Source organism: Falco punctatus, assembly GCF_963210335.1.
Source record: "Falco punctatus genome assembly, chromosome: 15".
NCBI lineage: Eukaryota > Metazoa > Chordata > Aves > Falconiformes > Falconidae > Falco > Falco punctatus.
Genome location: NC_137595.1, coordinates 14,163,549 through 14,175,106, shown reverse-complemented (window position 1 = coordinate 14,175,106; position 11,558 = coordinate 14,163,549). Strand labels below are relative to the sequence as shown.

The 11,558-nt window shown below is 41.9% G+C and overlaps 1 protein-coding gene across 1 annotated transcript in view; it reads right to left on the bottom strand.

The window, feature by feature from the left end:
• Positions 1-11,558, bottom strand: part of FMR1NB (FMR1 neighbor) — a 33,523-nt gene that overhangs the window by 17,332 nt on the left and 4,633 nt on the right. The window contains exons 3-6 of the mRNA XM_080365809.1: positions 8,399-8,512; positions 6,634-6,771; positions 3,817-3,913; positions 523-666 (exon numbers count right to left, since the gene is read on the bottom strand). Of these exons, the coding sequence (XP_080221935.1) occupies positions 564-666; positions 3,817-3,913; positions 6,634-6,771; positions 8,399-8,512 (452 nt within the window). The 3' untranslated portion in view covers positions 523-563. The remainder of the gene's footprint in view (positions 1-522; positions 667-3,816; positions 3,914-6,633; positions 6,772-8,398; positions 8,513-11,558) is intronic.

The following is an 11,558-nucleotide window of genomic DNA, read 5'->3' as shown; positions in this document are numbered from 1 at the left end:
CATGTGATGTAAATAACATTTCACTCTCAGATTACATTTATTTCAGTAGTCAATTGCTATTCAGCATTGAAGTCGAATGCCAAGATGTGGAGCTATGTGAACGTGTCAGCTGTAAAACACCCTTATCCATACAGGACAGATTTCTCAGTGCCTTGTAAATGGATCTGTCTCTCCTGAAAGCAGCAAAACCTTACTCTGCTTTTCCACTCTCCCATACAACACAGTTTGCACATGGGATAAGGAACTCTGAAATGGCAGAGGACTTAAACCTAGGACTGTAATACCGCCCATGGCTTGCTCTGCTGTTGTTCATCTTCCCAGCACAGCAATCAAATTCATGTAGACTCATTACTTGTCCCATAACAGAAATTGAAAGTAATCCGTGATAAACATTGCCTTTTGACAAAGTCCACTGGACTGGGGAGCAACAGGCATTTAGTAATGCATATGTTTAGTATTCTATACAGAATGGACAGAAGATAACAATCCTAAACTGAAAGAACACAAGAATATTTCATTTACCTGTTTTTGTTGTTCTTATGGTCCTTAGAGTCTTTCTTCAGTCAATCCAGTAAAGGGTCATAAACCTCTTCACTATGTGCTCGTTTCTTCCGCACTATTTGCTGTATTTCTTTATTTGCCCTTCTTAAAGGATTGACACATTGGCTGCAACATATTAAAACAACAGCTGAAAGTGGTTGACTTTCAAAAGAAGGAATTTAGAGATCACCTAGACTGTAGCTGTGAAATCCTAGCTCCAGTGAAAAAAAAACCCTCAAAGCTAGAGTTGATTTTGAGGGCCATCACAAGATTTCATCACTAGGACATAGATTACAGCTAGGAAAAGCATTTCAATAAGTTTTCCCCATCTCTTACGTTTTCCTCATGAATTTCAGCTCACCTTCTGATTCATATATTGCAACCATGACCAGAAATTTCCACAGTAATTAGTCAAACAAATTCAAGGGCCCAAAAGCTGTACTAGGAATTCAGTAGAAGGAAATGACAGCTTCTCTAATTCTTACTCTATTTTTAAAATCTACACAGTATTATTCAAATATAGCACTAGTTAAGTGCATCTGCATTTTCCTAACCTGTAGTGTCTTAACCTGTCCATCGTTGCATGTGGTTGTCAATGAAGACTAACAAAACTAACAATGAAGACTAACAAAGACTAACAAAATACAAGTCCATTTCCTGGGAAGAGGCACATGTAGATCCTGCTTCCTGCAGGAAAAATACCATTGGAAGGAGGCGAATACACAGCTCATTGACAGGGATGCAGAAGTAACAAAGCCTCACTGGCTCAGGGAATTACTAATGCTGATCAAGTGTGGCAAGGGGCGGAGTACTCAGCTCCCTCTCTCAATTTTACAGGAAATCCATGCTCCTACATGTTCTTAGTCTGGCCACATCATGGAATTACCTCTGCTGTCCTAATCCTGGGTAGCTCCTGAGAAACAGCCACCCCTAGCTTCACAGCACAAGTGCCTGCAAAAGCTTTCCAGGGCTAGTTGCCCAGGCTCTGTTGGTCTCTCAGTCGTTGGTTTTTGTTTTTGTTTTTTAATGTAAATAGACTTCTATGAGAAACCTTGGAATTTGCTCTAGAAGGGGCACATTGGTACTCATAAATCATCCCAAATTTTGTCAACAAAAGCCCTCTTATTTTTTGATAACTCTAGAGAAAATTTTTACTGTTGTGCACATCCAGTACAGTTTTGGCATTGTACATAGGACGCTCTCGATATTGACCATACAGTGCTGAAAACAAAAGAATTTCCATCCAGGGAGAAGGTTTCAGGCTCATTAAAGGAATGCTTATCAAAGCCATATCCTCTATCAACTGTCTCTAAAACTGGGAAAACTCAAAGTTACAATGTTATAGGATTGCTCCTTTCCTAGAACTCAAATATATGACGTTGGAAATTAAAACCATTTAGCATCTGGTTAATCACTGCATTAAAAAACAAAGCAAAAAACAAGTCATAGCAGAACAGCAATATTCTAATTTCACTCGCTATGAAAAAACACAGAAATGATCATTTAAACATTAATGTGAATTCTCTCAAAACGAACACATATTAATTCATTTTCCAGAAAATTTATGATAATTTCATGTTAATTCTTTGCCTCCTGTTTTCAGAGTCACTGATGACTCAGTGCAGCTATCTGTATGCTGAACATCAGCTGTCGAGCAATGTAAGATGTAACGTGGAGATTTTCACAGCAGGTCTTGTCTAAATGTGGAACACCACAGCAAATAGCCATCTGCTAGGCAGCCGCATTAGTATAGTCTATGTGTGTGAGTACGTCCATGTATATGATCCCACATAGACTGCTAACGTCTTAGTAAAGCAAAAGTTTAACACTTAACACTTTGAGGGTGGGGTGGGGTGGGAATCTTCACGAAAAAGACAATTCTGTCTTATTAACCAAGCTGTAGCATTAGCTATTCAATTTGAACTACCACCCTAGAGAAATAAAGCACAGTTATGTTAACACATTCCATCTTAGTTTAATGATTTTGATGTTGTGGAGCTTACATTTTCCCATTATCATAAGAACATACATGCTGAAACTCTTCACAACATCAAAACCTAAACTGCTTGCATAGCACTTACAGGCTGTGATGTGCCCTATACATTAAGAAAACACACTGCACATTAGAAACCTTAGAGATAATTAATTTACTTTTCTCCCAAGCACACTCCCAGCTTACTTCTCTTACTCTATTCAGGCCTGCTACTTCGTTCTTTCCTTCTGTGTTTTAAGTGCATAACTCTAGGTCTATCCCACACAGACACATTTCTACTTGTTTTTTCTTTACAAACTGATTTTTCTCTCTGATTTCTTCCTTATTACCTTTCAGATAATTCATTCCTGCTTGCACATGCCATTTCCTGTGCAGCAGTCAATTGTTTACCACAGGCAATGTCACTCTTTTAGAAGTGCCTTCGAAGGCAGTGGTAAAAGAACCATTTTTGTCACCCTTCTCCATGTCAATTTTGAGAGCTAAGGCAAGTAGCAGGAAGTTTTCTTACTCGTTTCTTTTTAAACTTATATTACAAAATGAAATTAATTTATTCTCTAAACTTTTCATTTTTACTGACGTGCTGGGTTTTCATTGCACTCAGGACACTGTGTCCTAAAAACCTATTCTGGGTTAAACAGGACGGGCTGAGCACAGTGTTGCAGGCTGCCCCATAGCTTGATTTGCTTTTAAGTCTCATTTGTCAGCTTTTTTGCCAACAACTGGCAGTTGCTGGTCATGCCTTCCTGCCACAGAGAAGAACAGAAACCAAATTCCTTTAATATATAGGATGCACTAGCCTTCGGTATGGAGCAGGGGCAGAAAGTAGGGGAAGATAACTGGAGAATCAAGGGAGCAAAACCCTAGTCTTCCCTACTCAGCATATTGGCCCAGGAGAGGGTCCCCATCCTGCACGGCTCATGGCAAGTTCAGGCACCGCTGCTCCAGCCCCATTCAGGGCTTTATGTGCAGGCAGTGGGCCTTTGTGTTTTACATGCAACTTCCCCAGCAAGGGAAGTAAGATCAAGTCCAAGCCCTTTATAACTAGGTCTTTAGAAAGAGTACGAGGGCATTAGCAACCTTTTTTTCCTTAAGCCAAATTGACCCTCTGTTATATGTAGCGTCAAACTAGAAGGGCTCATTTTTTATGTTTGCACATTAGTTCCTCGGTTTTTTCCCTTCAGTCTTTTCTCCTCTCACTGACTTAAAACATTTCAGTTGCCCCTATTTTCTACGTTTAGAAGCAGTACCTCATAAAATTGGTCTGATCATGCCCTAATGCTTACCTTCTCTGAAAAAAGGTATTGCAACAAAATGGTAGACACCCCAATATAAAAAATCCTCCTGCCACAAGCACAAGCAGTCGAAATGTCAGTTGCACATCTGTAGAGTCAACAGAAGTTTGCATTAGTTATGAATCATTCTGAGATGTATATTGAGGTATAGATGACAGAGATTAGCCTCTAAGACATGTATCTCAGCCAGCAACACAATGGAAAAAAAGTAGGTGTTAGAAATAAGCTCAGACGAGAAAGATCTCATCTCAGACTTGACCTGAGTTCAGATAGCCCAAGTGTTTGGTTAATTTCAGAGGCAACTGGGGTCTGTGTGAACCCAGAGCATGGGGGGTGGTGGTGGGTGGGGATAAAAATCAAAGTCCTTTAGAAGCTTCTTAAAGAATGGAAAAAAAATCATGCAAATGAATGCTATTTACCCATTTCAGTTCTTAACTTATGCAGCATTTTCTTAAAGCCTCATTTTATTCCTAGTGAAATTCGAGACAAAACTCCCAGATAAGAACCATTCAAGTATGCAGCCTCTGATCATCTTACAGAACCCCAAGTGCCATGAGTCTAATATCTGCTAAGTGCTTCTATTTTATCAACAGATTGCTTTGAGGCAAACAGCATGTGCTCCCAGGGCAGTAAGTGTTTGTATTTTCTTTGGACATATGTTGTACATCCAGGAGCATTCAAGTAGCTAATTAATCTATGAACAAATAATTCTGTAAAATAGTCAGCCCTTGATATTCAAACAGTAAAAGCTTAACTGAAATGAAGAATCAAGCAGTCACAGCTGAATAAGCGTATTTAATTTTAACATTTGCTTGAGTATGTGTCTTAAAAATGAGCAGAAAAGCTGTAATTTTCATGATACAGCTTTTCTTCTTGCTATAATGAAGTGTCTTCTACACATAATATAAAGGCCTAGGTGGGAAACAAATATTATTAAAATATTTTGTTTCTGCAGTATGCCCCTAACTAACAGATTCTTATGGCCTCATGATGAATGGTATTTCTTTCTATCAAAAGTTACCTAGCTAGTAGCAATTACAGCTGTCCTAGCACTGCAATGTGGCACTTGCTCAACTACAAGAAAAAATTCAAAGTTCAGTCCTGACCTCTGCCTGCTTCTGAACAAGCACAAACAAGCAGAAAGTGAACTCATGTTAGCTTACAAGTATTCCCCTAGGGTTTCATATCTGTATTAAGTCAGCTCTTCCTGAAAACTGGGTATCATGTCTGTAATCAATGGACGTATGCTGAATTATATCAGGAAGACCTAAACCATTAAGCTCTGGATTATGGTTTCTTCTACTAAATTAACATTCATGTTTGTTAAGACTGCCTGTGTCTAAGAACATTGGTGAAAAAAAGGACACAATATAACAGGCACCGCTGTATTAGAAAAAAACAGGGTAATATTTGGCTCTATTCCTGTGATCCTGTGATGGATCTCCAAATATTGCTGGAGTATCTTGGCACTGTTCTTGAAAGAAAACCGTGAGATATATGTCTAGTGTCTGAACATGAGACAAAGGACACAAATTAAGACACAAAATTCCACCTGAGCATAATTTTTTTTTTTTTTTTTTTTTTTTTTTTTTGTTTTGTTTACTGTGAGGGTTCAAGCAGTAAACACTGGAACAGGTTGCCCAAAGAGGTTGCCCAGAGAGGCTGTGGAGTCTCTGTCCTCAGACATATTCAAAACTTGACTGGACACAGCCCTGGAAAACCTATTGTAGCTGACCCTTCTTAACCAGGGAGGATCTGACTATATGTTCTTGAGAGGTCCTTTCCACATCCAATAATTCTGTGTCTAAAAAAAAATCCTCTAACATTTTTGCATTTTTCAGTTTGTTAAAGCAACCTCACCATGAAAAACAATAATAAAGCTGTACAAATGGAAAAAAAGTTATGACAAAAATTAAGATTCGATACAATTGTTTCAGTAAAGCAGATTACCACAGTTATGTGCAATGGTAGGATGTACAAAAATAGCTTGCTGCATTCTTTCATATGAGAGAGAGAAGAAAACCATGTACACCAAGTTTATGCTTAAAGAAAAACGGTAAAATACTTTAAGGCCAGAATTTAAGAACACAGAACCACAGAATATTTGGTTGTAAGAGACTTCTGCAGATCATGTAGATCAACCTTCTTCCTGAAGCAAGGCTACCACCAACATGAGGTCAAGTTAAATTGTCTCTTTATCTGGCCAAGTCTGGAAAAGCTCCAAGGATGATGACTCCATCACCTGTCTGATGACTTGTTCTAGAGTTGCACTACTTTCCTAAAGAATTTTTTTCTCCTAATGTTCAAGCTAAATTTCCCAAGCATTAGTGGCAATTCTCACTTGTTATATCATCTGATCCTACCAAGAAGAATTTGTGGCTCCCTCATCTTAGTAATGGCTCTTCTAAACCTTCAGTAGCTATGAAATAACCAGTTAGCCTCATTTTCACCAGATTAAATAATTCCACCTTCTCTTCACAGCACTTTCACAGTCACTATTACTTTGGATTGAACCCCCCTTTCCAGAAATAAAGCCTTCCCTCCATTCTTTGTGCTAACATATGTGAGCATGTTTATTTGTATCACTTGTTCTTAGTTTGTGCTGGGGTTGACAAGATACCCAAACAATTCTGTATCAAAGAACTATTTTCTCTATTAATATATATGCAGAAATAAATGCAAGCTTACACTTACCTTGAAGAGAGTGGTAACATGAAAAAGTAAAGGAAGTAACAGAAATGAAAATTGTATTGTCTGACCAGAAGCAGCATTTGGCTACAAGGCAGCAATCTACAGAAGTATACTTACTGTCTTTAAATGGCATGTAACATGTCAGTTCGTGGCTGGTTTTGGAAGGACAACATTTATTTTTCAAGCATTCGGTTCTGTTAAGACCCTCTCCTACATGACAAGGAATTAAGGTTTGTCCATCTTTGCGACGACATGCTTTAAAAAAAGAAATAATATGTAAGACCTCTGTTCTAGAGCTTTAAAAAAAGAAATAATATGTAAGACCTCTGTTCTAGAGCTTTAAAAAAAGAAATAATATGTAAGATCTCTGTTCTAGAAGCAATGCCCAAGCAGAGGGATATTTGGTGTCCCTAGCATGCTTTGGTAGAGAAAACAGTGTCACTGAATTTCGTGTTTGTTTTTTCCCCAAAACTAATTAATCTATATATTAAAATTAACAGAAAAGCTAAAATCACGTAATACAAAATCTTAAGTATTTTGCTTTGTTTCAGCAAGAGACATTTACAAAACCAAATCTAAACATCACTGAAACACTTTTTTATACTTAGGCTTGTAAACCAAGTGGGAAAGACAAACTAAATCTTCTGACTAGACTGTTTCTAATTAAAAAAAAGAAAACAGAAATTTAAGACTTCTTTTTTTTTTTTTTTTTTTTTTACAGGCCCAGCATGGAATACATTGCCACTAACTTTCTGTATGGCACTAATTGCATGTTTCTAGAAGCAGCTGAAAATCAGCTGATAGGAACAAACCCGCAAGATATCCAATCCAGTTATTGAACAAAATATTCAAGCAATTTATTCTTTTTTATTTATTTAATAACAACTTCACATTAATCAGATAATCATGAGATCCTCTGTGAGAAGGGCTTAAATGTACAAGATACTTACAAATAGTAGATGTCTCAGTATATTTAATTCCTGTAAAACTGGGTATCACATCCCTTATGTGACACTTCCACAGCAGCTGCAAAGCATCATTCGGTTCCAAAAACTCTCCCAAGACTGGCTGCATTGTCAGTCTCATGTTTATCATAGACATTAGTGGTAGCCAAATTCAGTTTATTAAATGTGGGATCAGGCACTTCATGACGCCTCTGTGCTTCCCCAGGGCTCAATGGTACTAATAGCAGTGGTGGTCCACTAAGGTAATGCAGAAACATAGTAAGTGAAAAGTGGTATTTCTGCTTCTCCTTTGATTTTGTCGGTGATCCAGTTATGGAATCAGGTTTGGATTTTTTGTACATGCCAAGACCTTTTTCTCTATTCATAGATATTCTCTTTCTTACTGATATTAGCAAATTAGCATTGTGATTTCCTTCTCAATAATATTATGAAATAATATAGTTCTTCTCATTTAACTTGAGCAGTCCAAAAGGTGAGTGGTTCAGCCTAAGCTAACGGCCCTGGAGCCTTTCCTAACCAGCAGAAGTGAGAGAAACACTACTGCAGGAAAAAATCCTTCTCTCACCTAGAATCTGCCAAATAGCTCTTTTCTTCCTATGTATACAACAAAGCTGGGCAAGGCGGATCCAACACCAAGCTGTCCAGCATTTCTAGCACAATTCTAGCACAACCACATCACTGATGATGAAGGGTTTTGCAGGAGGTTAGCAATGCAGTGGAAGCAAATTTATGATTGTTCCAAAGGGGCACTTAACAATATCATTTGGAAGAGATCTAGTGTGTTTTGCAGTATCGGACTGAGGGTTTTAAATACATTGAATGCTGACAGGTAGGTGTGGGAGGGAGGATTGGAAGTAAGGCAGAAGAAGGGGAAAGATTAGAGAAAAACAATGCTGCAGTGATGAAGTGACACTTACTTGTTGGCCTGAAGAAGCTTAAGAGAGGTTCATATGCGTCTTTCAGTTTCATGCCAGGTTTGCTGGGTGCCACTTCACTTTTTTCTAAAACTTGCTGAGTTGGTTGTGCAAAACCTGAAAACTCATAATGATTAGCTCATTACCATCAAAATATCTGTAATTAATTAAATGCAATGACATTTTCATACTGATTATCTTTCATTATGAAGGCATTTATAGTCATTGTGAATTATGACTCCTGATGGCTAGCAAGGTTAAGCATATATATCTTTCTGTTGTATTCACTTAATATTACTTCAAATTGCTTCATGAACCACAATGAGAAAAGAACTATAACTGTGAAATTTAAATTAAAGAATTCATTCAGGTGAAAATTGTCAAGACAAAAAGCCCTACTGTTCACCTATAAGGCGCAGGTTCCCTGAAAACTCTGTTGTATCTACAGATATATTTCTCACATGTATGCAAGCAGAACCTTCAGTCTTTGTTTTAGATATAGTTCAGACCCCAAATGAAACACAGAAATGTGGTGAAAGGCAGCTTTACCAGATACAACAAAACATGCATATATCCCAACATCCCAACATGACAGCGACCTACAACAGATGTGTAGGAAAGAACAAAACTTCCCTGAATATAGAGGTACTGGAGTATTTTCCCAAACACCAGTGATTTGTGGCTCTGGGACTTCGTGATCACCTTTTATTTACACTACTCCAAAAGATGTGGCATCAGAAAACCTTGCTGCCTCACCTACATCTCTTTTTCATTAAACCAAAAGTGCACTTCACACACATACACACCCTGGGAAAATGTCTTTCCTTGCTTTTTATTTTTTTTTTTTTTAGACAGAATGACTTCCTCATCTAAATATTCTAGAAGCAGCTGGGAGAAGTCTCACAAATGCTAGCCCATGTTCTCGTTGGGGACTTCACCCTACCGGGTGCCTGCTGGACACACCGCGCAGCGAGGGCGAAGCAGCCCAGGAGGCTCCTGCAGTGTGTGGCACTGACCTTCCTGGCACAGCGGGGCAGGGAGCCAGCCGGGGGGATGCCCCGCAGCGCCGGCTGCTCACAGACTGGGAAGGGCTGGAGGGGGATGTGGTGGTCAGAGGCCGCCTTGGGCACGGTGGCCACAAAGTGATCGTTTTCCATTCCTGGGGCAGTAAGGAGGGGGTCAGCAGAACGGCTGCCTCGGGCTTCCAGAGGGCGGACTTTGGCCTGGTCAGGAGCCTGGTCGACAGAGTCCCTTGGGAGGCAGCCCTCAAGGGCCAAGGGCTCCAGGGAGGCTGGACATTCCTCAAGAAGGAAATCTGAAAGGAGCAGGGGCAGGTTATCCCTGTGTGCCGAATGACGGGCCGGCGGGGAGAAGACCGGCCTGGCTGAGCAGAGCTTTGGCTGGAACTCAGGGGGAAAAGGAGAGTTTGCCACCTTTGGAAGAAGGGGCAGCAGCTCTGGAGGACTACAGGGATGTAGTGAGATTATGCAGAGAGAAAACTAGAAGGGACAAAGCCCAACTAGAACTGAATGTGGCTACTGCTCCAAGACAGTAATAAACATTTCTATAAACACATTGGCAGTGAAAGGAGGGCTAAGGAGAATCTCCATCCTTTATTGGATGTGGAGGGAGACGTAGTGACAAAGGCTGAGGAAAAGCCTGGGGCACTTAATGCTTTCTTTGCCTCAGGCTTTAACAGCAAGATCCGTTGTTCCCCAGGTGCGCAGCCCCCTGGGCTGGAAGAAAGGGATGGGGAGCAGAATGGAGCCCCCATAATCCAAGGGGAAATGGTCAGCAACCTGCTAAACCAAGTCTACAGGGCAGATGGGATCCACCGCGGGGTACTGGGGGAGCTGGTGGAAGTGCTCACCCAGCCACTCTCCATCAACCTGCAGCCCTGGCCAACGGGGAAGGTCCCAGCTGACTGGAAGTCAGCAAATGTGGCACCCACCTACCAGAAGGGCGGGGAGGAGGATCCGGGGAACTACAGGCCTGTCAGCGTGACCTCGGTGCTGGGGAAGGTTCTGGAGCAGATCATCCTGAGTGCCGTCACACGGCACGTGCAGAACAACGGGGGATCAAGCCCAGCCAGCGTGGGGTTATGGAAGGCAGGTCCTGCCTGACGAACCACATCCCCTTGTGTGACAAGGTGACCCGCCCAGTGGCTGAGGGAAAGGCTGTGGCTGGTGTCTGCCTGGGCCTTGGCGAAGCCTTTGGCACCGTCTCCCATAGCATCTCCTGGAGACACCGGCTGCCCGTGGCCGGGGCGGGTGTGCTCTGCGCTGGGCTAAGAGCTGGCTGGGCGGCCGGGCAGAGCGTGGTGGGGGATGGGGTGACATCCCGCTGGCGGGGGCACACGGGGTGTCCCCAGGAGCCAGCCCTGTGCCCGGGTGGCCACGGGGGCCAGCAGCAGCCTGGCTGGTGTCAGGAACAGTGTGGCCAGCAGGGCCAGGGCAGTGCCCGTCCCCCTGTGCTGGGCCCTGGTGAGGCCGCCCCTCGAATCCTGTGTTCAGCTTTGGGCCCCTCACTGCCAGGGGGACGTGGAGGGGCTGGAGCGTGTCCAGAGCCGGGCAGGGGCTGGGGAAGGGGCTGGGGCACGAGGCTGATGGGGGGCGGCTGAGGGGACTGGGGGGGCTGGTCTGGAGAGGAGGAGGCTCAGGGGGGCCCTGACCGCTCTCTGCAGCTCCCTGGCAGGAGTCTGTAGTGAGGTCGGGACATGTCTCAAAATTTCATCACTGAAGGTATTTAAAAGATGTGTACACATGGCACTTAGGGACATGGTTTAGTGGTGGACTAGGCCGTGCTGAGTTTACAGCTGGATTTAGAGGTCTTTTCCAGCCTAAATGATTCTATGACTCTTCACTGCAGAAACATTTTACAGTGACACTTGCAGGAACTGACAGCCTTTCACCAAGATCTGAAAAGGTGGTCTCTGAAGTTTGGTTTCTCAATGCATAAAGGATCAAAAGCAAGCTTAATGTGTGGGCTGATTCTTTACATACATCAGATCACCAAATCTGACTTGCACTCACAGTAGAAGTTACCAGCCAAAAATCTTTGCTAACTATTTTGAGCCACCTGCTGTATTAAGCAAATACAAGTTTCAGCAGACTGTAAGAGTGCCTTTAACTGTATGCCAGAAGAAAAAATTTTCAAACTGGGG